Source organism: Mercenaria mercenaria, chromosome 18, assembly GCF_021730395.1.
Source record: "Mercenaria mercenaria strain notata chromosome 18, MADL_Memer_1, whole genome shotgun sequence".
Taxonomy (NCBI): domain Eukaryota; kingdom Metazoa; phylum Mollusca; class Bivalvia; order Venerida; family Veneridae; genus Mercenaria; species Mercenaria mercenaria.
The window spans coordinates 4930349-4958176 of NC_069378.1; the positions used below are offsets into that span (position 1 = coordinate 4930349).

Sequence of the window (27828 nt, forward strand, 5' to 3'; positions counted from 1 at the left end):
TTGAAAACGTTGCAATAAAATTGTATATTTTATGAACTGTTGCATATATGTATTGATGCGAGGCACTACCTGAATTAAAATGCCCTTAAAGTTTCATTATCAATAATTATTAATTACTTCTGAATACAGAGTCCACTTCAGTCAACTGTTGTTTTGAAAAAAATTTGAAGGCTTTTTTAATGATGCTATTTTTATGATTTGATTCTCATATAGTGTATTGTATTTTACTTTTACGAAAATGTTTTTGAAAAGTCACTATGGGCTAAAATCACGTTCACATAATCAGTCATGCGTAAAGTTTCCGCACGCGCAATATTTGTGATGGAACAAATGTAAATAAGGCTTTAATTCACAAACTATAACGGGTTCTTGGTGCGTGCCATTTGGCGTATAAAAATCATTAGTGATAAATTGATGCAGCATATGTCTAATGGCTATTTATGAGACAAAATACGGATCTTATCACTGGCCATGCTATAGACCGAGGCATCTGGAGTATAAACAGAATGTTATAATAGTGGCATAACTACTAGCACAGTTTTCAAACAAAAGAAAAATGACATGATAGCATGAAATATTTTCTTCTTTTTTTATTTTTTAAATATAACATCCCAAAATAAGGGTTGAACCCTTTTCAAGTGGAGATTTTTCTTGTTGCTTCGAAATTCGATGGAAATTAACCCGTTGCAATATTTGCATATGCAACAAACGAATCACTCATCGTGTCGGTATTAGGACAAGTTGATAATGCGTTGTCGGATCATTATCTTGCAACATTATAAGTCTAGCATAATGAAATAGTATGTCTAGCATACTAAAATTAAATGTCTAGCATGGCAAGGTTATAAATCTAGCAGAACCGCATAATATATATATCATACTAGTTTTATATGTCTAACACACAACCACTAGAAAATACGATAGCAATATAACATATCTTACTACCAACGTAATTTGTCTCGCACAACCACTAGAAAATACGATAGCAAAATAACATGTCTTACTACCAACGTAATTTGTCTCGCATACTTACAATATATGTCTAACATCGCAATATTATATGTCTAGCATACAAGCACTATATGTTTTACTTATCAGCATATGTGTCTAGCGTACCAAAACAGTATGTCTACCATAGCCGAATTATTTTTCTAGCATAACATATCAACAAAAGATGTATAATTATTTGTCGACAAGAAGTTTAGAGCAGAATATTTAACTGCCTTTTCTTTGGTAAAATAATTAACTATAATTTTGTACTTTGTTACTTTTATCGCACGTTTTCTAAGAACGGAACAGAAGTTGTATCGTATTTTGAATGTTATCTATTTTTGCTTTGTATGTTTGATTGACATTTAAACAACAAAACAGAAGAGAACAATAACTTTTTGTTTGATTCGTTTTGCATTTAAGCATACACGTACTTCTTTATCTGCCAACATGTATACAACACAGTGTCTTCATATCTGCAAGCTCATAATACAATACAAAGTTTTCATATCTGCCAAGTTAAATACAACACAAACTCTTCTTATCTACCAACACATATACAACAGAACTAAATTCATATCTGCCAACATATACCCAACTCAAATTTATCATATATGCTAACACATATATAGAACACAAGTCTTCTTATCTGCCAACACATATTTACAACAAAAATCGTTCATTTCTGCAAACATATATACTCGCATATACAACACAACGTTTTCATAGCCGCCACACAAATTCAAGATTGAAAATGCGTGCATATACAACTACATATAATGCATATCAGTTACGAATAAAAAATATCGTAATGGTCTTCGAGAACAAATCAGGTAAGACCTGCATAAAACTGCCTTCCGTTTAGGTGTTTTTGCTACAAACAATCCCTCGGTTGTCTTATTTTTTGAACGAATTTAACTGGTTATATATGATATCTGCCTTTAATTTGACTGTTTACAGATGAGATGTTTGTTGACAATTCTGTATAAAACATAAATGGAAATTTACTGCGCATTAAAACATATTATTTTCTTTCAATGAAACAGACGTTGACTGGCGTATGAAGGCCATTTCCTCAAGAAAACTAACTTCAGTTTTCAGTTATAAAAGTTAAATAACAACATGACTATCTAATCCACTGCTGTTACGTTTTCCCCACATCATGTCATACTGAAAAATTAAGAATAGAATCTCTATAAGCATTTAGTCAACACAACAGGCGACAGGCAAGTACAAACAAAACTCTAAACAGTTACCATGGGAAAAGTCCTGACTTCTAGACTGAATGGTATTATCTATTCGGAGCTTAATTGGACAATGTCTAAAAATGTTTTATAAGATGTTATAATAAGTTCGTGCGTTTGATATTTTGCACGATCTTTGCTCACCGAGCACTTATATAAATACGTATACGAAGCCTGCATTTCAAAACTTTGGATTAATGTAAAGAAGTTGGGCCTCTCAAGTATCTCAGTCGGTCGTGTCTGAGCCTCTTCACGCTCAACGGTGGTGCCACGCAATGTTCCTTTTTATGTGTTCTGTACATTTTAATCCTGTACACAGCCATACGTGAACCCATTCTCTGGGCATGCGATTGCGGAACGAACTAATCCAACTGAACCCTTACTGACTGTTGTAATATATATTATATATTGCCTGTTCTTCACATTCTTTTAAAAGCATAATATGAGCCGCACCATGAGAAAACTAACATAGAGCATATGTATGCATTGGATGCCCAGGCTGGTCTGGTTCCATGCTGGTCGCAAATACACTAGGTTGGTTTTCTCATGGCGTGGCTCAAGTCTATTATCATTTTCTGCAGTAAATTATAAATTACAAATGGGATGTTATATATTAACTGAAGGTAACAATCATGTGACCATAGGTTCAAGAGTCCACCATTCTAACCCAGCATGACAAACATTTAATTGATCTGCTTCTTTTTAAAATTTTTCAAATACTTCATTTTACATGATATTTAGTAGAGAAGTACACAACACAGTGATAAGTAGATCGGTCATTACACTAATGTCCTCGTTATGACAAAAGCTTTCTCTTGCAGTATGTCTAGCTAATTAATGTTATTTCGTAGTGTGGCTTGCAGTATAAGATATATTAGATCCAAGTTTCATTTATTTATTTATTTGGATTTTACGGCTCACCAACACAGTATAGGTTATATGCGCCATATATGAAAACGTAAACAGTTACTTCATATAGTTTATGTAAACATAAATCATCAAGTTTATGTGTATAGATAGAAGACACAGTATAAATGTATTTTTCCACTAAAAAATGGCTATTTTTTGGCCATTTTAAGACTCTACTATTTTTGCATGACATTTAGTTATGCAAATTATATATATAGTTTGTCATTTAATGAGGGCTTTATACATTCTAAACATCTAAAGATAAAATATTTTAGTGAAGGATGGCCAATGGATGTCTTTAACAAAATGCAGTAGCAAAAAGGTCAGATATTTTATTTTATGGCACAGAAATAATCTTGTTCAATAACTATCGGTCACAAACGTTCAATGGCGAAAACAAATCTGCTACAAATAACCTTAATAAAAGAACATGCACAAACTTTGTCCTATCTAATTTTGGGTGGGTCGGGGCTTCTAAAGCTGAACTTGTATGCAAAGGAACATACCCTATAAACACCCCTAAAATGCTCAGGCCCGGAATCTTTTAGGCTATGCTTATTCCTTAAGATAGCTTTATAACATTTCTTTCATTTATAGCAGATTGTTTAGTTTTGAAACTAGAAACTACTGTTTCATTCACACAATGCACATTTCCTAAATATAAAGCTAATTGACAAGTTTTACCAGCTCGTGCGGCGTAATTATTCATAATTTGTATCAAAATGCATGCATGCTTGCATGTCTAATTTACAGAAAGTTCCAGTGGCATATCTACATGGCAATTACTGGTCTAGAGTTGGCCTATTCTTATTTATTTATTTATTAATGCATCGTCTATGCATACACAGACACTGTAAATGACATATGTCATATCTATATCAAAGTTATGTGTAAATATCTATGCTATGCATATGATTTACTGCATTTGTTAGTATAATATACCGGTACAAAATCTTCCAACAAAACAAATAACAAGACAGATACACCAGAGTTATACTAGAGTTTACTGGAGAGGGACTACTTACACAATCATCGCTTCATCGCTAGACAGGTTCTTAATGTTCTTCCGTTTACGTCTTGCACAAGTTTGACAGACGTTACCAAAAGTTACAAATACAAACACTTATATACTTACAGGTCTTGCGGACATTGCAAATTATTAATATTCATTTAATTATAGACAAGTCGCAGAATGACTTTATATTTTTTTTTTTTTTTTTTTTTCATGATGGCAATTACACGTGATTTGTATTAGAAAAAATGACAAAAGCAATTGTCTGGTTACAAACTGACAGTGACATATATTAGGCTAAGACAATGTGTTTAATGTCTAAACATTTTATTAGATTTCTGCAGCAGTATGCACAGTACTTGATGTATACAGCTGAGTCTAAAAAGAAATGTGTGTGTATATATCTATGATTTTTCTCAAGCTACCTAAAAGCTAAATGATTGTAAAATGAATGGAAAATGTATGAACAAATTAAAATACAATGTTGTTAATATGAGCTTGTAACTGATTTTGATGTTTCAGTTGGTTTCAAACAAACTTTCTTGCCCCTTAATAATCACTAAAATATTTATGTTCGGAACTTTCTTAATAAGGTTTCAACTTATAGCTTCGATCCATCTGGTATGCAGTATATGCTACGACAAAGGCCTAGACCTTGACTTCCGTATTCCTTTAGTCTCAAACTTGCCTATAACTCTTATATATGAATATATGGAACCTACGACCCGGACCCACTTCGTATTAACCCGCAACTCGGAGCTTACGCTGCTTCTCTGGGGGTATTAAAGGAACCTGCAACTCAGGGCATACGCCGCTACTCTGAGGTATCCTTTATAAGCTACTAGTAGTTGGTCTTAAGTCGTATATAAGTTCTTACAATTTTTTTTCGATCTGCTACCGACGTTCTGCCAAAGCGCACCTGCTAGCTGCTATTTATATGCCAGATCTCATGCGGATCTCACGGACTTTTCCGTTGGTCCTAATATCGTACATATTTTATACACTCGTTTTCCTATACCAGACTCTTTTAAAATGCAAAAAATACCTTAACTAGAAATAGTAAATCAAGTGAATAATACAACTATCTTTTATTTTCCTTTTAAATAATCGCACGTTTCAGAATTTCTGCAGACAACTACAGTATTTAACACAAAGATGATTATCTGACACAAGTATACCTTAATACCGGAAAGTGCGTTTTTACTACAAAAGCTAAAAAACGCCATATTAGTAAAAGCGTGTCGGTGTGGCTTTGAACTTTAAAGTTAGCTGTTGTTGCCGTAGCAGAATCCGACACAATGCACAGTTAAATGTTGTACTTTATTTTTAGTTTTAAGCTGAACTACTCCAACAAAGCCAGGAACAATAACAATCAGACTGGTAACGGTACTGTTCCAAACACAATGACGTCATCAACGGCACCGTTGGAGCCGTCTAATTTATACAACGAATACTTCACAGCCGCTGAACATGCTACTGAGCGTGTGGCGACACTCGTCAACGACAATTTTGACTGCAACCACTTGTTTTGTCAAATGGACATGCTACGAACGTACAAAAATGAACTGGTGTGGAAAGAAATGGCAAGGTAAGCGCTCAAAAGTATCATAAAATGTGTGCTCTTCCATTTAAAGACTCGAAATTACTTTGTTTGTTTTGGACACAGCGTCGTATCTTTTATTTTAAGAGTTGTTTTAGTTATGTAACGACGGGCAATTAACCTTACTAGTATTCCTTGAATAGTTCGCCATATATTTAACACCCTCGAAAACGCGTGATTCAAATAAATTAATGTTGGTCAGTTTGAATTTATCAAGGGTAAAATCTAGATTGCCCTCTGCTGTAAATAAACTTTGTTGACATCATCATCATCATCATCATCATCATCATTACATCAATCATAATCATTAATCTCTGCTACTCGTCATTAGCATTTTTGAAGTCACTGCATGTTTAGTAGTGGTAACGTTTCTCACGTGCAATTTAGGTGGATACGTTACGAGGAGGCTGTGGAGGAAGGGGGACAGAGATGGTCCAAGCCGCACGTGGCTTCACTGATGATGGAAGCTTTACAAGATCTACAGAACATACTGTCAACATGTCCTGTAATACTGGACAGCAGTGCTAGAACCATGGCGGACTTAGCAGGTATATGTGACCAACGTTTTGTCACTGATCATTGTAAACATTGTATTTGTCAATTTGTGGGTCACATGTCATTGGTAAACAATAATAAAAGAGACCCAAAAATATATGCAACAAAATGTGATTTATATGCATTTAATAGAACGCTGATTCAGTAAATTAAATCAAATAACGGTTAAGAACTTTTGTCATTACGACATATTGTGTTGAACAGTGCTGTTCTTACAGGAACTAAACCGGTGTAGTGTGATACCGTAGGCAATGTACTTATATGCGAATTGTACATGACGATTGTTAGATTGAGTAATAAGCCCAGTTATTATATCTTTTCAGAGGAGATAACTAATGCATGGACAAAAGATAGGGCGATTATGTCTATCCTAAAAGATAAATTGATTTCTGTGTTGCTGAAGCAACACAAGTTTCAACATTTCAAGAGAAGTGATATGAAGAAAAAAGTTCCATCATCTGCCAACTTGCAGAAAATTCAACAGCATGAAGCATATATAAATAGTAAGTTGCCCTGTATTACTTAATGTGAAATGTATAATGGTTCATTTGGCTGACCTCGGTTCTGTCAACTTTAAAATGTTTTACCTGTGGATAAAATATGTTGTTTGTAGTTTGTGCGCTTGTCAGTTTCTGTTTCCCGGTAGTAATAAGGTTGTTATAAATGGTTGTATGAATGCATAAACATAAATGTTACTGCTCACAAATGTTCCCCATGATGAGACAATCTGTCACTTACATGATCTATGCTTGTAGGTCAAGGCCACTACTGAAATTTTATGTGAAAATAGTTTTTGTTCCTTAGCTCCTAAATGCCAGTACTAAGACATTCCATCAATGCACATAAAAGTTTTGGAGCGAAAACATTTTACTTGACCTTCAATATAGACCTTGCCCTTTGACCAACAACCATAGGTCATGTGCGCGACACAAAGTATAATCATGGGGAAAATTTCGGAGTAGTAATAAAAAAATCCTTCAATGCATATAAAAGTTTTGGAGTGGAAACAAATTTTTACTTGACCTTGACTTTAACCGACAAGCATAAATCATGTGTTGACACATTGTCTCATGGGGAACGTTTGCATGTATCACTTAGATAATCCATCGATGCATATAAAAGTTGTGGAGCCGAAACAATTTTTACTTGACCTTCAATAGTGACCTTGGCCTATGACCTACAAGCATAAGTCATGTACGTGCATAATCAACATATTGCTTTCTATTCACGTATTATGTTTTATGAACCTAGCTTGAATACTTTTTGAGTAATTGCAGGATCCAGATTTGCGGACGGACAGACGGACGTTCCGACGGACGGACAGACGGACGGACGGAGGGCATTCCATTAGTCCCCTCCGGTGTTCCACCGTTAGGGGACTAACAAGCGCGCAGGTTCATTTTGAATATAATCATTTATGAATTTATTCTATATTTGTTTATACTACCATCTTACAGAGGCGTATGAGAAGAACACAGACACGCTGCAGGTGCCCAACAATCTACCAATACCCAAAACAGACCCGTGCCCAGATTCCCCATCACTGGCTATGGGAGAGGTAAATATGTCTAAAGTAGTAAATACAATGTAATTCATATAGCACAATGCCAATCACTTTATATATCTAACGAACAGAAAAAAACCCACCTATTTTATGTTTAATAGTAAATCAAATTATAAAAGAAAAACTAAATAAGAAGAGAAAGAGGAATATTGCATTTTAGCGTGTTCATTCTTGAATGGCGAAACAATGAATAGCACAGTATGTCTATATAAGTGTGTTCAGTTATATGACATTTTGCTGGTTATATCGATACTGTTACATCTCATATGTCTTCGCAATGATGATTATACAGTTGAAACCAAGGGACCGAGGGTTTCGAGATAAACAAAATTCGTCTTAACCTTTACCCTGCTAAATTTCTAAAATGGAATGGCCGATCATTCAATTTGGGCAGTGCAATGTGTTATTTGAAGGGGGAATGACTGACTAGCAAACAGTGCAGACCATGATCAGCCTGCACTGATGTGCAGGTTGATCTTGATCTGCACTGGTCGCAAAGGCAGAATCACTTGCCGCTAAAAATGCTATTTTGTGCACATGTTTTTTGAACTTGACTTGAATATATCTTCGAGATAACCGGACTGTGGAGGCAGGCGAGTTCGGGATATCGAGTTGCAACTATACACTGTAATATTTCTTACTGTATATTCTTAATTTAATCTGTGTTTTTGTTTGTTTGTATGTCTACTGGATTTAACGTCATTTTCAACATTATTTAAGCTTCGCAACTGCAGTCAGTTAATTTCGTGACATACCAGTATCATTTTTCCTTCTTCGTAAGCAACTGACAACTTTTCTACCTGACTCGGGTGACAAAAGGTTTTCACACATTGTCTTCTGTCAAAGTCTGTCAAAACATACCTGAGGATCAAACTTTATTTATAAGCTTCCAAGCAAAAGGTCAACATTTTGGTCCATATTTATATATGATCATATTTCAATAGCATTGACAGTTGAGTCAGAAGTGGCGACTGCACACAGCTACGTGATGCATTGACGTCAACCATATTATGATCACAAGGATACTAACTCCTCAACGACTGAACTGCACGTCGTATATAGTGTTTCATTCACATAAACTCTTAAAACCGTGAGATTGCGCCTTTGATAACCTGCAATAGATATGAACTTGTAAAGTATACAGACGCAAAATACATATTGATAATTCCCCATGAGTCTTTTATAAATCATAAACTATTCGTACAAATGTAAAACGTAGGACGACAGTTCATTTAATAAATTGTATTTTCGTGGAAATAGATAATCTACTGTCCGGAAGAGCCAGTAGGGCCTTATAAAGTGTAAATGTGATGACACATTAATTTCACGTTATATGAACGTGTAAGGTATCATTCAACAACTCGTACTTGGTATGTTGTTTGTCAGAGGTGGTAATCACAGGTGATAAAGATGATAAAGGCACTGACCTCCAGATTTTGGATAAAAAATTATCTTTCTTTCAAATTGAAGTTTGATCATATTATGAACATTAGAATATGAGTTTTTGATTCTAAACTTTTTTAAAAATGCCAAATCAAGAAAAAAAAAATGACCGCGTCGGGAATCGAACCCGGACCGCCGCGGCGATAAAGAAGTTTTTCGTTGTCGTTACCAATAACGCTATAGTAAAGTTATAGAGTTCCGTTAAATATAAATATTTATAATCGAGGTAGTTTACCTCGAGTAAAGCGTTACAAACGCTTTTCAATTTTCGTCGTAAAAAGTAGTAAAAACAACTAATTCTCATGTGTTTCCGTAACATATAGTCTGTCAGTAATTAAGTTTCAAAGCATTCTTAAGAAATATAGCATTAATTTCCAGATATCTAAAAAAAGTATTTTTTTGTTGTTGTCGAACGATCTGGAGGCCAGTGTCTTTAAAATCAACCATTTTTGAAGCAATTTTGAATTTTTTTTTATTACGTGTACACTTTGGTTATTGCAACAGCTGAAGGAAATTAAGTGTCATTTCTTGCTCTTTCAATGTCTTCAAAAGATTTCTAAAGTAACAATAGAAGTGTATAAGCAGAACAGGTCTAATGTTACTAGAATGTACAGTACGTAGAGTATATAGACAGAACCCACCTACTGTAACTCTCTGGACACAACAGGCCTAATATTCAATGTTAGCATCATTTTGTTTGTTTTTTGTTGTTGTTGTGGGCCTACTTTGCAAATGCGTGGCTCTGAGGCTGCGTTTGTGGTGCTCTGTGCTTCCGAGAAATCTACCCTTACCTATTATCTTATGAATCGTTTCTGTTTCTAGTCGAACAAAAGTTTCATGAAGAAAATTCCTCCAGGATCTGAAGTAGTTAACCTGCTGGTTGGTGAAATTCCCGAACTGGATGAGATTATTGCAGGGTTCATCAGACTAAAGGTAAATACCGGCTTACATGTATATATACCTGCCGTTTGTTCACAGGTCAAAATACACTGCGGAGGTTAACTTCTTTGTTGGGTTTAACGTCGCACTGACACAATTATAGGTCATATGGCGGTTTTCTAGCTTTTGACGGTGACGGAGGACCCCATGTGTCCTTCCGTGCATTATTTCACCACGAGCCTGCTTCTGGGTAGAACAACCGACCTTTCGTAAGCCAGCTGGATGGCGTCCTAACATGAAGAATTCAACGCCTCGAGCAATGATCGAACCAACATCAATGAGGGGCAAGTGATTGGAAGTCAGCGACCTTAACCATTCGGCCACAGAGGCACACTGCAAAGGTTAATTCAGAAATGAAACTAGTGTAAGTTGTTATTACTAGGTGGTGTCTGTTCACAGGCGGATTTGAACACATGTTTAACTTTATTCGAAATGACTATATACAGAATCTATAATACGGTTGAAAAAACGATATCTCGAATTCCAAGAGATCGAGCATTATACTTCGAGTTAACCGAAATTCGAGTAAAAATGATATTTATGCACGTGTTTTCGGGACGGGACTTGGAAATGTTTTCGAGGCAGCCGGAAATTTTGAGTAAGGCGAGTTCGAAAAATCGTGTTTCAACTGTATATATACGCGTGTCAGGTAAACTTCGATAAAAAAATCACTTCTGTAATAAATGCTTGTTATTCCTACAGATTTAAATAATTTTCTCAAATTCTTCAGACGTACCTCACGAAGTTATTTATGTCAATACAATGTTCCTGCTTATAGTAATTTAGCCACAATTCGGAAGCTAAAGTAAAGTCACTTAGAAATAATTCAAAAGGACAGTATTGACTCAGACGATAAATAGTTTGCTGAAACTTAAATTCAGCAGGTAACAACAATACTTTTTCTACTATTTCCATAAAAGGAGGCATGCAACATTGGTGACATCACAGAAGTCGATTTGAATACCAAGTTTGTGTTTATTGTACTGGGGCCAAAGTTACATCTGGGACACTGTGCAGAAATGTGCCGTTGTATGGCCACTCTGTTCACCGACGAGGTTTGTAAAGTCTGCCTCACCTGCAGATCTATGTCAAATGTCATCAAAATCTTAAAAAAAAACAGAAAATTATTTCATGTCAGAAGTTGTAAATTGTAACAAAGCTATCCAGGAAGGTGCGAGCAGTATTTGTTTACATACTCACACATGAAATTGTAAAATGTTTCGAAATATCTTTACTTAACTACGATATATTGATAGAGGCGCCTTAGCAGAGCCATAGTAATTGTAAGGCGACGTCAAATTTTCTGACTTCGTCATTTTACGTAGTGTAACGTTAAGACGTATCAAATAATATCATCCGTGTAATACTTTCATCAAAATACACAAACGTAATTAATTAATTCAGTACCTGTAAACAGGTAAAGGATTAAGAAAATGAAACCAGCCTACCGCGTGAAATAAATAAAATCAGTACTTATTGAGCAGGATCGTGTTTCATAACGACAAAAATGTATCATTTATCATCGAAACTTCGACATACTTACAGATATTTCGATGTGTCGCCTATAGAGCAGAAGACAGGGTCGACATTTTGTGTGGAGTTCAAGAGTTCTCGCTCCATCTCACAGTATTACCACCAGGTGTTTGGAATCCTTCAACACGAATCGAACCCCCGGATGAACTACCTTCACAGGTGATTGTGAACATTCTAATATATATACTGAACGAAACAGATAACCCGATATTTGTTATGTTGCCCACATCTTAAACATTGTTAAAAAGTACTGAAATTAATTAATCGAAATTTAGCGTTAAAAACAACATGTTGATAACTTTTGAAAAGTGAAAGAAAATGAGGCAATCAGCATCACGTGAATTTGCTTGTAAAATCTACATATCCGTATCCTAATGAATGGTATTCATCCATTTTCTAAAAACACTTTTACGTGAATTTTTGTGAATTTTAAAAATGGGGTTTGGTAGAAAAATGAAGAATTTACGTAATTCGATATTGTTCAATTTTTATGTTTTTAACAAACATCTTGATTTCAATGTATATTTAATTAGAAAATACACAGTTATTTTAAGATAGTGGTAAAATAGCAAGTTTTGTTCAGTACACTTAAAAGTGCATCCATTAATCCGTCAGAATCTGGTTGTTTAAGTATAAATATTATCCACGTAGCTGGTTTTCTAATAAGCAGGACATATGCAATTAATTTAGAATGTGTACTGATAAAAATTAGAATAATCTCGCACTTAAAAGTCACGTGGACGTTTTCCTTGTCGAACTTCATGGAAATATTAACTCTTATCATTTATAGTTTCGGACTATATCTCTCTGAGTAATGTTAAATCTGCAAACTAAAACATATAATTCTAAAATACTAGCACTTAAATAATTTTTTTCTATAAATGATTTTTTATCTCAGTTTAGCATTGTGTGAGTGCCGTGTTTCTTCTTTACAATTTCTATTAAAGTTGAATTTCTGTCACTTTTGAAGGACTATAGAAAAAGTCCTGGGCCGCTATCAAGCAGTAAGAGTGCGGTATCTCTGGTAGAAATGGACAAGAAATCAGAAGAAAGCGAACAAAATGAAGAGAGTCATTCGGATCCTACTTTAGTCCGAACCGGAAGGTGACTATAAAACATTTTACTTGTTCACATGAGATTGCTATAAAAACAAATTGCCTTCTAAGTATGAACTGATGAATTATGTAACATTTTTTAAAATTCGTATTTTTTCTGTCAATCTATATAACCATGTTTGTTAATGCGACAAACACTTTACATGCTGGTTGATAGATTGCGATTGAAGGGGGATAAATCTTACCCAACTGTTTCGTCAATCGTAAAAGCATTGCGTCCGCTGCATATGGGGCTATTTGTATCGTTGCTTTATTTTTATTATATCACAATTATCTAGATTATTTGGTGGACTGTTGAATGATATCCGACGAAAGGTACCATTTTACTTGAGTGATTTCAAAGATGCCCTCCACATACAGTGTGTTGCGTCGTTTTTCTTCCTCTTCCTGGCAACCTTGACCCCAAACGTGACCTTTGGCGGTTTACTTGGACAAGCCACGGATCAATATATGGTACGCATGTTAAAAGTCTATTTTGTTTTCTTCATCAATTTATTCATATTTTAGAGATTAAACCTATTTTAATCGAACTACTTGGTGACTGTTGTGTGAACTTTAAGTCATTCAGTAATGTTGTCTTAAGATAATGTGGATACCAGAATTAGTTTCGAAACGTAGAGCTTCGGGATGAGTGGTTGACATCTCCGCTGAACCATTATACTTAACACTGAAACATCAGGTGTTGTACGCTACATATAGTAACGTTATATACTGTCTTTTCATTGTATAAGGGTACCATGGAGTGTATCCTGGCAGCTGCTATTTCCGGTGTGTTGTTTGCCCTGTTCGCCGGACAGCCACTGAACATATTGGGAAGTACAGGCCCGATGTTGGTCCTCGAAAGCATTTTATACCGCTTCTGCACGTATGTAAGAGTTCTAACTTTGATACAGCCTACCTGATATCCCCTGCCTGATATCCCCAATCTGATATTCCCTGCCTGATATCTTGTACCTGATATCCCCTTCCTGATATATCATGCCTGATATCCTAAGACTGTTATCCCCTACCTGATATCTTGTACCTGATATTTCATGCCTGATACCCCCTGCCTGATATCCCTATCTGATATTCCCTGCCTGATATATTGTAACTGATATCTCTACCTGATATCTCATGCCTGATATTTTGTACCTGATAGCCTATGCCTGATATCTTGTACCTGATATCTCATCCCTGATATTTCCTGACTGATATCCCCTATCTGATATCCCCTTCCTGATATCCCATACCTGATTTCATTTATCAGTGTTCATCATTCTTAAAAAAAGATAGTACATGTATCTGTCATATATATATAGGGAGCTTTGACTGCAGATGTTTTTACAAATTTTTAAGGTTATATTTTGATTTGTATTTTACTTTATTGAATATGTTTTTTTTTATTTATTCATATAGTTATTTGGCAGCTTAATGTGATGATAATTGCGTTGATGGCCAAAAATATAAAATGACTGAAATATTGTATTGTTAACACATCATATTGCACACGAAAGCAGGTAATTTCTCTCTTTGGATTATCGACAGAAATCCTATTTCGAATTTAAACGTCCATTACCAAGTCATTGAGTGTCTATTTTTGTAAACTGGTATATTGAGAATAATAAGTTACTGTATTACACATTTAAATCTATTAGGTAAGTCGAAGAAAATAAAAAAATGAGGCTGGTGGCCGTGACTCCTATTTTTTTCGAGGATGAAATTGTCGCCACCGGTAACCCATATTGGCGGTCTGTGAGTAATGTTAGTGGGAGGGTAGTGCACAATACAGAAGACTCTCACATTCCAGAAGCTTTACTGATTCCTTAGCGTGCCAGGTGTAAAGCACCCATACACGGGACTCCTATCCCAATATTAGTAACTTGTAGTTGGAGGATCCCTGTGTTCATAGTCAGACAGTGTTACTAATGCGTCCACTCTTCAGCCACCCATTAAAATTAGTCAGCTGTTGAAATTAGTCGCCCATTAAAGTTAGTCACCCATTAAAGGAAGTCACCCATTGAAGTTAGTCACCAGTTAAAGCTAGTGGCTCATCGAAGTAAGTCACGCATTGAAGATAGGTTTGTGACCGATTAAAGTTAGTAATCCGTTGCAGTTAATCACCCATTAAACGTAGCGGCCATTTAAAGTTAGTCACCCATTAAAGGTAGTCTCCCATTAAAATGTAAAATAAATTAGAGGGAATTAAACTGTACTTACTACATATATTACTATTAAAATAACAACTTAAATTATACTGATATATTATTTTAAACATATATAGATATTATTATCTGATTTATAACTTTTTTTCAGTTTTGATGTTCATCTTCTAAACAAAGCCTAATTTGATATTCAGGAGTTTCCCATTATCGCTTCTGTTCATAAATGCTTTTATTTTATTTCCAGAGATCAGGAGTGGGATTTTCTACCATTCCGTGTTTGGGTTGGATTCTGGACTGGTTTCTTTATACTACTGATAGTCGCCTTTGACCTTAGTGCTCTTGTTCGATACATAACTCGGTTTACAGAAGAAAGCTTCGCATGCCTGATTGCTCTCATCTTTATAGTCTCCGCTTTTAAGAAAACATTTGGAATAGAACACGAAGCTCCGGTTCACTTTAATCCCCCACAAACTGAACAAGGTTGTTTTTGTATGTTAGGCAATTCAACAGGAAACTTTTCGGATGAAACTATCACATCATCAACGTCGTCTTCAGTTTTCAACATCACGGCGACAAACCTTACTACTACGATACCTACTTTGACATCAACAGTTTCAAATATATCATCAACAGTTTCAAATATATCATCCGTAGTTTCAAATATGTCAACAACCATTGCTCCAAATGTAACCAGTATTATGACTACAACGGAGGTCTTTAAACCAGCCTCGGCTTTAGAAGGGGAGTGTTTGAATCTTGGCGGCCGTATGCAAGGGCACTGTGATGACAAATATGTACCGGATGTGTTCTTCTTCTCCATCATCCTGTTCTTTGCAACCTTTAGCCTGGCAACAGCTCTTTTTCACTTCAGAGACAGTTTATTCTTTCCGACTTTTGTAAGTGCAATTATGAAATATTTCATGATTCTGAAATGATTAGGAATGATAACAATTACGTTAACATTGCCTTTGACAGTGGAAAACATGGTTTATTTTTATGCAAAATTTGTATAACATTGAAATAACATTTCAGGAATTTAATTAGGAATGTCATCTCCCTTAAAACAAAAAAGTATGGTGTATCAATAGCAGTGGAATGTATTGTTATAATTTAACAGGAAAATATTCATCTTAATTACATAACTAATTCATAATTACCTATACATTTCCTATCTATTCTTTCTTGTTACAAATTTTCCAGGTTCGACAGAACGTCAGTGATTTTGCTGTGTTGATTTCCATCATTATCATGGTGTGTGTTGATGCGTCATTAGGTCTTCCTACACCTAAACTGATGGTACCAGAAGAATTTAAGGTAACCTGGGTAACAGTGTTATTGGGAAATTCCGTTTGTTTGCACCGGAATTTTCAGATATTATTTTTCCCTTTTCCTATATATTTGATTCTTTGAGTTTCAAGTTAATCAAAATGCATCAAACACTAAAAACCATAAAGAAATACCGTCACTGACTGGAAATTCCTTTATGGTGATGTTTCACATCAAAGTATGTTACTTATAGACAGGTTTGAATTTCATACTTGTACGGATTTTATTGTTTATTTCTCTAAGCGAATAAATGTAGAACAATGAAATTCTGACAAAAGTTATGGATATGTTTTGATCAAATAAGATTTCGTCCTTAAACGAGTTTTCTTCCTACAGCCTACCAAGCCAGGTCGCCCGTGGTTTATTAACCCAATTAGTGACAAGAACCCCTGGTGGTTGATGCTGCTGAGTGCAGTTCCGGCAGTTTTGGCAACCATCCTTATATTTATGGACCAACAAATTACGGCTGTTATTGTAAATAGAAGAGAAAACAAACTGAAGGTAATATTAAAACCGCAGTTTTCAAGCCAGTATAACGTGTTTTAGTTTTATCATGGTCAGTTAAATGGTGATGATTTAGCAATGAAAGATACGTTCGAGAGCCTTAATGCATTCTATTTTTATTAAGTGTTATTATAATATGGGAATAACGAATGTTCATTTTGTGTTATAGCATCTGCAGAACTCCGAGGGATCGGTTGGTTCCGGAGCCCGAGGTGTTCTGAAGATGTTATAACACAAAATGAGCATGCACTAACGCTGTTCTAGCATTAAAAGTGTAAAAAATCTAAAACCTGAATACACTGCCAATCAACGTCATTAAATTTCAATGAAATGCGTTTTTTTTTTATCTTTTATCCGTTATTAGTCCGTAATACGTTTATGCTTTGCCACGAAACGCGCATATATATAAAAGGTGTTTTAACAGCACATGAACGCGAGCATCCTTCTGTTAACGCACGTTTACTTTCCTGATAAAAGGTTTTATCCTCGAATAGAAATATAAAGATAGGAAAATGCATTTTAATGTGTATTTTTTTTTCATGAATGTTGATGAAATAGAACAAAATGCACGTCAAGTCAAGTCAAGTTACGAAAATTCTAGAAAGTTAATATATATAAGCCAGAATGAAAGTCGTTCTCTTATAAAACTTTCACTACTAGGTAGGCAAGAAATAATTGTCTTCAGCCACCAGATTAACGAAATTACGTTACTTCAGTTTATCCAAATACTAGATTCTATAGACTAGCCACTGGACTGATTTTAAATAATTTGTCACAAACTTTCAGAATTAAAAAAAAATATTATGTAACAGTGACAAATAAAAGTGTTTTTAAGAGGTCTTCTGAGAGAGCTGATTGTAATGTCATAGTCTGGAGCTGGTCTATAGTTTTTCTTTTTGTTCAAACGAAGAGTTGCATATCCGTTCAAGATTATATTCTGTGACCTTATTAACCTGCTAGTTACAATTATAATGGATTTTCCAACAGTATGTATCATGTAAATCTTTCATTATGTATACAGTTTATTGTTATGTTTATTATTCTTACGCCTCCTCCTCATAACTAATCGCGTACACAAACACAAGGTTTGGATATTGAATAAAGATCTCTTTTTTACTGTATACTGTAATATCTATTGTTTTATTGTTTTACCAGAAAGGTTCTGGGTATCACCTGGATATGCTGGTTGTTGGTGTATTGGTGGTTATTCACGGCCTACTGGGGTTACCTTGGTATGTTGCCGCAACGGTCACTGCGCTTGCGCACATAATGAGCTTGAGGAAGATATCCGAATGCACGGCTCCTGGTGAAAAACCAACTTTCCTCGGTGTAAGGTAAGTAAATTGCATTATTTTTATATAATAAAACATAGGCATTCGTCTGATGGCAAAGATCCGCACTAATTCAGAACATTGTCAAAGGGAGATAAATAGTTGGCTCTTTGTTTTGATTAAACCTGTTTACTAAAATATGTGACATTGCAAAAAATGTGTCCAATCAAAACTGATCATTAAGTGTGCCTCGGGTAGATCTAGCCCAATTCGGAAATAAGAAACGATAAAGTACACTTTATATATTCTGTTTCATAAAATAGAATGTGATATAAGACCTAATATGATTTCAAGTTTGCCAGGTGACAATATTGAGAAAACAAAAACAAATAAGAGAGTTTTGACTGGCTGACAAACTCGCCCATTGATGTATTGAACCCATGCTTGATTTTCATTTTTTGTTAAGACGTCATTTTGAAAAAAAAATGGACATTTTGTGATCCAATCAAACTATAGTACAGGCAACTAGATACAACTGGTACAAAAAAACCATCTGACGTTTTTTTGCTATTATTTCAAAAAGAGTTAAGTAATGGACTAAATGCTCGTAAACTGGAAATTAGAGGCAATTTGTTTGCAAAACATTATATTAAGATTTTTTTATTCGTGTCTCATTTTTGTGTGATTCACATTAGAATAATATATATTATATACGGCTGTTCTTAGCCCTATGACGTTGCTACTGTGAAGTCAGTTAATTGTCAACACTATCATGACAATCATGACAATATTATAAATATAAACCATTAAAGATAACGTAAATTACGTCTGTTTCAGAGAACAGCGGGTTACGGCGTTTTTGGTTGGTGTGTTTAGTGGATTGGCGGTGCTAATTACGTCTGTTCTTCGAGTAAGTCATTTATGCAATAGATACGGAAGTAGATCAGCAAGAATCACTCGCAAAACTCTATACAGTAAATAATGATACATCTTTCTTTCTTGTGCTTGACTTTTTGTTTCACTGATTTGAAAATATTGGTCCTTCGGTCAATTTTCTCAATGGGTTTGTATGGGAAAATTGCACATTTTATGACATTTTGTAGCATAGAAAAAGTTCCACAATGTAGATTTTAATGAAACTTCTCATACTTGTACATCTGTTTACTTTTAGTGTTATGACTGAATAAAATGTATGGGTCCTTATGCTTACTTTTTCAAAATTCACCAAACATCAGTTGGAGTCTTTACATTTCTGCTTATTTTATGCAATTGTTTTGAATTATTTTATATCAAAGCGTACATATTGTCAAAGCTAACCTTCAGAAAGACTATGGAGCTGACTGTTTAACATCAATACACGGTATATAATAGAATATCGGCAACATTTATGCTGCCCGTATAACGGTCACGAGGCATTATTCCACGTAAAGCAACATTATGCCGTTACATCCGGTTAATCAGACGTGCAGAACTACCGTTAGAGATTTTTTCACTCAATAATTAAAAGACATATATAATACCTTAACAGAACTACTTTGCATTTTTAATGTAAAGGGAGGATGAGCACGTGCCCAGACTTTCATGTGTATATAAAGTGACATATTTATTATATGTTAGCCAGTTACATCATTTGGTATTTATATAACTGTGAATAAACTTGGCCGTTGTGTGTATAAACTACGTTCTAAATTATATAGAATATGTGATACATGACAAGTTATATTTCTTTACAATTTCAGTACATTCCAATGCCAGTTCTATATGGTGTGTTCCTGTATATGGGTGTGGCCCCTCTTTCTGGTATGCAGGTATGTATAATTCATCGCTTCTCAAAATTTACCAATTTCATCATTTTTATTGGCAACAGTGTAAAAATAATTTAAACAAATATATTATATACATGTATTTCTTTTTAATATTGAAAGAGTAACTTTTAAAAAAATTTATTCACTAATTTTTTTAGCATATGTATAATTTGTTTTATTGTTGGGAAGTAATACGTTATACTATCAGCTATACTGTCTTTATCGTAACAGGTCTGGAAAACGTGATTAAACAGACCTTATTTACTGCACAGACTTTGACTCCTTTATGCAGGGGAAAATGTTGATATCATTTTACTATAGTAGCGAAAATTACTTTCCCAAGCCCCGCTTTAAGGTGATGTCACTTTTTGAATTTCCGGTGAATAACAAAAAACCAAAGAATATTCAGTTCTTTCCAAAACCCGTTATATCATGATCCAACCAAATAGTTTCCTTTGTCTACCAGAAAGGAACAATTCTTATATCTTAATATTGAGATTTGATACCTTTATAACAGACAATAAACTAAAACAATAGACATTCATATGTGACGTCGGTGAGCTCAACAAAGCAATTTCAAGCACACATATTAATGTGGAATATAAAGTAAGTTGCACATTACAATATCCGTCCAAGATACTTTCAAAAACAATGCATTTGCAGAATAGAGAGATAAAAATAAGTTTGACAGCTCGCGAAAACTAATGACAACTTTTGATAGGTATATGATGACTCATGACCTAATTAATTTTTTTCTGTTATTTCTAACTTCCAGTTTGATTTTCATAAAATGGGTATTCTTTATTGTAGCTTACAACTCATACATTTAAACAATAAAAGAATATATTGTTACCTCACTGTTGTTTTGTCTATCCATCTCTCGTACGAATTCCTATTGTTTCAGTAATTTGTCAGTAATTAGAGCAACTCACAGTGTTGCAATCATACAAAACACATCCCTTATTTTCACATAGATATTGAGGATTTATCTAATTAGCACATGTATTGGAAACACAATTTCAATACCGACTGTGTATTGTAATAATGCTAAACTATCTCAGTCGTGACGTCTCCTTAAAACTCTCATGAGTTAATTGTTAGATATAAACAAGTTGGAAGACCTGGTATTTTCCATCAAAGATTCAGGCTCATTGCTTCAATGTTAGTGTGATACGTGTTGGCCTGCATTATGAAGTATTTTAGCATATTTATAGTCACAAACGGTATCCCATATGGGCAGCCCCTCAATAAGACTAATAGTAAATATAGGGATGAGATGCAAGATACAGAAAGCCGATTCCAGGAGCTTCCTATTTATAGTGCCAGGTGTAAAACACCAATACTGAACTCTTATCACAATGATAGCTTTAGGTTGGAGAACTCGAACTCACGACCCCTGGTTTCTTACTCATTGTTACCTCTGGACCACTCATTCTGCCTTTTATGAAGTGTTGTTTTAGTATGCTCCTTAGTGTTTAGTCTGTAGCAATTACACAAGCCATAAACTTTGAATTGTTACTTGTACAGATAGAAGTCGTACTGCAATGGTCAAGAAACTTAAGCATCATGTATAAAACAATTTCACTTTGCTGTATATAATCTGCTTAGCTTTTTCAGTTTTGCTTAAAATTTCTTTCTGATAGGCATAATTCCTCGAAACAGAATGTCATCACTCGGCTTTCGCCTCGGGAGATTCTGCCCTCGGTTGACAATATCAATGTCACACGCGGTGCCATATGATATTTATATAATATGTTTCTTTTTCAGCTATGTCAGAGAGTCCTTCTTGTGTTCATGCCGGCCAAGTACCAGCCAGATTATTCATACATCCGGAACGTGCCAATCAAGCGCGTGCATCTCTTCACGCTGTTCCAAGTCATTTGTCTGGCTGGACTTTGGGTGATTAAAAGTATTGAAAGTATCTCAATCGCATTCCCTCTCATGGTTTGTATATACATGTAACTAACAGAAGTAAATTGAAATTTAATTAAATATTTATTCTAACACGAGACGTTATTATGCAAATAAAAGTCATTGTTTGAACACTGAAATGGCGCTCTAAAAATGAGTGAGACACAAAACAGGTAATTAAGAATATCAGTGATCTGTGTGAAGCCTCGTGTGCATATTGTTGGCATGTTCACCTATGGAAGGGCGTTTAAGTAAAAAATCCATTCATGTAAATGACTTATTCTTGCATGTAAATTACATTGATACAATGGTAAATTAATATTCTAATATTCTTTGTCCCAACTTCTAATTTCTGTGTCCCATTTCCTAATATGTTTGTGTGGAAAATCACACTTATTATGTAAATTATACTGTGAATGTCGGTCATTAATTATTCTATGTCCTATTTTCTTAACTACATGTTCCTGATTGTAAATTGTTCTTATAAAACTCACTTTTGTTGTGGAGGTGCTTAACTCACGTCCAAGTGATCCACATATTGACGTAATAAGGAAACGAATATAGGCAGTAGAGACTGATATTAAACACAATTTCTATGCACTACTTTTTTATTTTAGGTGCTGATTATTTGCTTTGTACGTAAAGGATTAGACAAGATTTTCACACAGCGAGAACTGAAATGGTTAGATGACATTTTACCAGCAACACAGGTGAAGAAGGGAGAGTCCGAGATAGAAAAAACGGAAGAACCTGTTCTTATAAAGGTTACTGTAAGTATACAAATGAAAATGTTCGAAGTTACTCGAACCATTCCGTCTATATGCCAAGATAGTCCAAATGAAATTGTTTTAGGCAATAGTATTATATCATTATTATTATTATACCAATTTATATAGCGCCCTTTTCATGATAAATACGTTCAAAGGCGCTTTACATATAGCAAACGCAGCCACACAGGGCGCGAAATTCATCCTCTACTACTACAGACACAGAGCGATCTGACCAGAGGGACAGAGTGAGATAAAGCCCACAAAACAGATAGAGAGAAATCATTTTAGATACATGCCTGTCCGGCTAACTTAGCCTAGCTCTTTGCGAATAGACAGTCTGGTTCTTTTAACGTGCCCGGTGTATAGCACCGATGCACGCGAAGCCGTCTTACCTCGGAGGAACCAGTACAGGCCTCTTAGTTAGGTTGGAGACACTCGAGAGCATCTCAGAAATTTCCAATGCCTGGACAGGGATTCGAACCCCAGACCTCTGGATTGACAGTCAAGCATGTTACCACTAGACCACCGGCCCACCTATATCTATCCAGTATGTAAAATACTGGACAATGTGTGCTGTTCTGTTTTGTAGGAAGTTTTTCATCATCTCATATATATTTGAAAACTGGTAGGTATTTAGAATACAATCTGGTTTTATTTACGAAATGTTTTGCATTTTTCTTGAGCAAATGTATTCCTGACCTGATCAATATAAATGTGATGACACAACTCCGACTTTGTGGAAATGTCTAGTTGTATCAAAATTGTTGTTTGGTAAGACTTGAATTACCTTGCCTTGTGACATTTGGTATAAACTCATGATCACTTTTTTATCAGTTCATTTGTTCTCTTTCGACGTGACAACATTTTAGCAACTGGTTTCTTTAATGGACTCAGCATAGGCCATATGTGTTCATGATAATTGTAATCAAGTACCATATGAAGTGCATTCAGTCAGAATATATAAGTTTGTTTCAAAGATATGACATGCATATAATACTTTACAATTTACAGACGGAAGAAGGACAATGGCCTGAACCACCGAGAGATAAGGTGCCAGTTGTTCGCACTCTTTCCGCTCCTGAGAAAGAATCGGTCGCTGAGAACGGAGACCTGCCGAGCCGAGAAGCTTTGAAGCCGAGGATGAGTCTTACTTTCGTCTGTAAAACCGACATAGACAGAATAAAAGCAATGACACCGGAAGTTGTTACTAACAGACGACAGTCTCTCGCCATGGCTGTAGGCCGTAAACGTTCAATACAGACAAGTGACGGAGGCGGTATGGGATATAGCGCAGATCGTCGTAAATTTTCGTCACCACTTATGATTGCTCGGAAACTCTCGGTAGAATCGTATGCAAGTCCGTTCGGGAATATTCCTCCAACTATCGAAGAGCATAATAAACTGAACAGAATGCTGTCTTTACCTGCAACAATCGCAGATGAAAACGAAAACGAAAATGATTCTGAATCCGAGACAGGTTCAGAACACGGAAAGTCATAGAAGTGCTCAATATTTGATATTTTTATATATATAATATACATAGTATCTATACTAGATATATAAACGGGGTATTTAAGGAAGATGTTTCAAAGTGCGAAATAAGGTAGATTTTAAGAACTAAGAACTGTTATGCAAGACAAAGTTTTTTGAGAAGAAAGTTTAAAAGTGATTAAAGGTTTAGTAGAACATCACCAAACCAGAGAAAGAAAGATGTCTGTTTTATATGAAAATTGAACAAAAAATAAAACATGTTTTAATACGAAATACGACTAACAATGCTTTTATTATTAAGAAGAAGAAAGTGTTTTTCATGATTGCATAGCAATACAGACATTATGCGTGACAGTGTCTTGTGTTGCCATGGCAACAGATGTTATTGCTACGGCAACAAGCCCGCCCGCTTAGCTCAGTAGGTAAGAGCGTTGGTCTACGGATCGCCGGGTCGTGAGTTCGATCCTCGGGCGGGGCGTATGTTCTCCGTGACTATTTGATAAACGACAATGTGTCTGAAATCATTAGTCCTCCACCTCTGATTCATGTGGGGAAGTTGGCAGTTACTTGCGGAGAACAGGTTTGTACTGGTACAGAATCCAGGAACACTGGTTAGATTAACTGCCTGCCGTTACATGACTGAAATACTGTTGAAAAACGGCGTTAAACTCAAAACAAACAAACAAACAAACAGAAGCTACGGCATCAAATGGTTAAAAATATGACAGAAAGCGGATTCTTCGATAATTAAATACTACATGAGACTTTTCATGGTATTTGTAAATGGGCAGAAGACGATATGAAGTACATGTATATCATTTCGTTTTCTTAGTTAGTCTTTGCGTCCGCCCATTTGTCCCTTCTTGGATAGTTCAAAGTTTTAGTACAAAAGTATAATCGTAGAACTGTAAAAATTATATTTGATGTAACTGCAATAATGTCTGAGCTATAAAATTATAAAAAAAAACTGTTTTTCATTGAATTTATCATTGTTTCTCGTAGTACGCCGAATACAGTATATTACAAATGAAATCTAATGGAACCAACGTTTTTGAAAACGTGAGCATAATGTTTTGTATGAAATGGGCGTGATTCATCCATAAAACGGAGATTATAAATCGTAAAATGAGCATATCTTTAACAACAGTCCAACTGTCCAATTTCGGTTCTGCCGTTCTGTCCTGTACGCTTTTCCATATTTCTGAATACTCAGATACTCTCAAAAAGTTTAAAATGAAATGCCATTTGCAAAGATATAGAAATATATAATTTAGAAATTTGATAAAAATAATGTTAAATCAAATCATATGTTTCAACACTGGGATATAATTGCAAATGCATCAAAAGTGAGACAGTAACACTTTTTTGAAACTAGCGAGGTTTAAAGACCCACCATGACCTAGTGACCTCCTTTTTCCTTTATAATACAGCTATTCTGCAAGGTGACAAGTGGACAATTTAGGCCCTCCCTGAATTAATGTGTTTCACAACTTCATTTGCAAACTTATTCAGTCTTTCTCTTTTCAGTATAGTTTTATTAACATAGAATAATAATTATCTTACACTGTAAAAACAAAATGTGGTCTTAACTCACGTAAATACATCAAGTACTGTGCATACTAATACATTAATTAAATAATGCATTTAGACATTAAACACATTGTTTTAGCCGTCAATTTGTAACTAGATACTTGTTATTTCTCATTTTCTTCATGCAAAGCATGTATAATTACCACCGTGGAAATAAAAAAAGATATAGTTATTTTGTGACGCGTCTGTAAAGGCGTTGTAACTGTCCAGAAATGAGTCTGGTCCATTCATGCTGTCCTTTTCCAGGATACAAAAGATTTGTCAGCGCATTGACGGTGGCTTTATAAAATAACATACGTGTTTTATATGTTGTTCAATTTAATATAAAACAACGCTGGCTCTTTTGGTGATTTGGTGATGTTCACTTTTCTTGTAATAAATTATCACACTTTACTTCGCTATATATATGATGTTATGTACGATACGCTACATAGAATTGTTTGAATATTTTTTTATAAGAATCCTCCCAATCTTGAACTAAATGCACCTTTTGATGAACTTTTGTCAAACACTTTATAAAAGACAATGAAATATATATTTCTTTGTTATGGGCAATTAAATCTTAACAGAAAACATGTAAAAAGTGAAAAGCGAAAAATTGTCACATTTTTCGACCATCTGATAGCAAACAGACCAATTACAACAGTGAGAAGTGTCATAAAAATCAACATTGCACGAGGTTTTCTATGCAGAAATTTCAGCAAAATTTAGATACAGGGTGCTTTGCAAAATTAATGTTTAAATCAAGCTCTGTGCTGTAGAACGTGCAGAACCACGAGAGGGGTCTATTGGGGAAAGTCAGGGATTATTCAAGTAAAGGTTTAGATTCTAAGCATTATGGAAAAAGTTGTATTTTATAAAACTGTTGGACAAAAAACACTTTTGATGAAGTTCTAATTTATACATTATTCTATTAAACCTGATAATTAAGCCGCACCATGAGAAAACCAACATAGTGCTTTTGCGAGCAGCATGGATTTAGACCAACCTGCGAATCTGTGCAGTCTGGTCAGGATCCATGTTGTTCGCTTTCAAAGCCTATTGCAATTAGGGAAACCGTTAGCGAAAAGCATGATCCTGACCAGACTGCGCGGATGCGCAGGCTTGTCTGGATCCCTGCTGGTCGCAAAGCCACTATGTTGGTTTTCTCATGATGCGGCTCGTATATTCAGAGCATTAGATAATGTTTTGTCAACTGATTTTGTAGCTTAAATTTTTATAATTTAACTGGAAAAATATTAATTTTCCAAATTTGTGAATGATTACACTCCAGATCATGGCAAGTTAATTGTGTTATATTTTTGTATGTACACAGGCACTATTATGCAATGGCTATACTTGATTTAATTTCTTTCTTTTTTTTCAAAATTGTGTTGTGCAAATCAGAAAAGTATCAAGTTAGTTATGTATTCTCTTAAAGTTTCCTATTAATGAAAATTATTTGACCGCATGTAAACCCGCAAAACTTGCTTGTAACCTATTCAAACATACTTCATTAATTGAACCATGTGAAAATACAACAAGAGTCAAATCCACGAGACTGAAATAAAATGGTTGTCGAATAAGCAACTGACCACCTATGCCAGGTGGGTTGGGGGAGTGGGATGGGGTGGCGTTTGGGAATGTCGAATAAGTAACTAGTCACCTTCGCTAAAATATAACTGCTCACAAGATTGGCATTTCTGCTCCCATACCAGATGACTGCTGTTCTGTAAATGACGCCTCAGAAACTACATTTGTGTAGTAGATTCTTCTATCGATTATACCTTGTTATATAAAACCGGATGAAAAGACAGATTTACAGTTGTTTTTTGTTCCTTAATAGCACAGTCCTGGACTCACTAAAGAGTTATTTCACGAAAAATGTTCATTGTTAAACGTCAAAAATGTTACACCAGTACACTAAAGAAAATACCAGGACCGAGATTTGAAGCCACAACCTCTGGATTGGCAGTCTAGTATGTTATACCCCTAGACCACCGGACCACCCATTCTGCATTGATTTAGAATTTTACTAGAAAGCAGTGATACAGATATAGCGTAATGTGTAAGAGTATTGAATACGTTGTAAAATACTTGAAACATAACCCAATACATCAGATCTAACATTGT

The 27828-nt window shown here is 35.0% G+C and overlaps 1 protein-coding gene across 6 annotated transcripts in view; it reads left to right on the forward strand.

The window, feature by feature from the left end:
• LOC123537768 (electrogenic sodium bicarbonate cotransporter 1-like) overlaps window positions 1-27513 on the forward strand; it is a 103661-nt gene extending 76148 nt beyond the window's left edge. For all 6 annotated transcript variants that reach the window (XM_045321552.2, XM_045321546.2, XM_045321551.2 and 3 more), the window contains exons 2-20: window positions 5486-5743; window positions 6143-6303; window positions 6634-6813; window positions 7768-7868; window positions 10140-10250; window positions 11177-11311; window positions 11802-11948; window positions 12760-12893; window positions 13183-13357; window positions 13636-13769; window positions 15293-15944; window positions 16249-16362; window positions 16711-16875; window positions 18034-18212; window positions 18987-19059; window positions 19889-19957; window positions 21722-21898; window positions 22483-22635; window positions 23647-27513. In XM_045321552.2, coding sequence (XP_045177487.2) covers window positions 5559-5743; window positions 6143-6303; window positions 6634-6813; window positions 7768-7868; window positions 10140-10250; window positions 11177-11311; window positions 11802-11948; window positions 12760-12893; window positions 13183-13357; window positions 13636-13769; window positions 15293-15944; window positions 16249-16362; window positions 16711-16875; window positions 18034-18212; window positions 18987-19059; window positions 19889-19957; window positions 21722-21898; window positions 22483-22635; window positions 23647-24135 — 3534 coding nt within the window. In that variant the 5' untranslated portion in view covers window positions 5486-5558 and the 3' untranslated portion in view covers window positions 24136-27513. The remainder of the gene's footprint in view (window positions 1-5485; window positions 5744-6142; window positions 6304-6633; window positions 6814-7767; window positions 7869-10139; window positions 10251-11176; window positions 11312-11801; window positions 11949-12759; window positions 12894-13182; window positions 13358-13635; window positions 13770-15292; window positions 15945-16248; window positions 16363-16710; window positions 16876-18033; window positions 18213-18986; window positions 19060-19888; window positions 19958-21721; window positions 21899-22482; window positions 22636-23646) is intronic.
• Window positions 27514-27828: the final 315 nt, after the last annotated feature.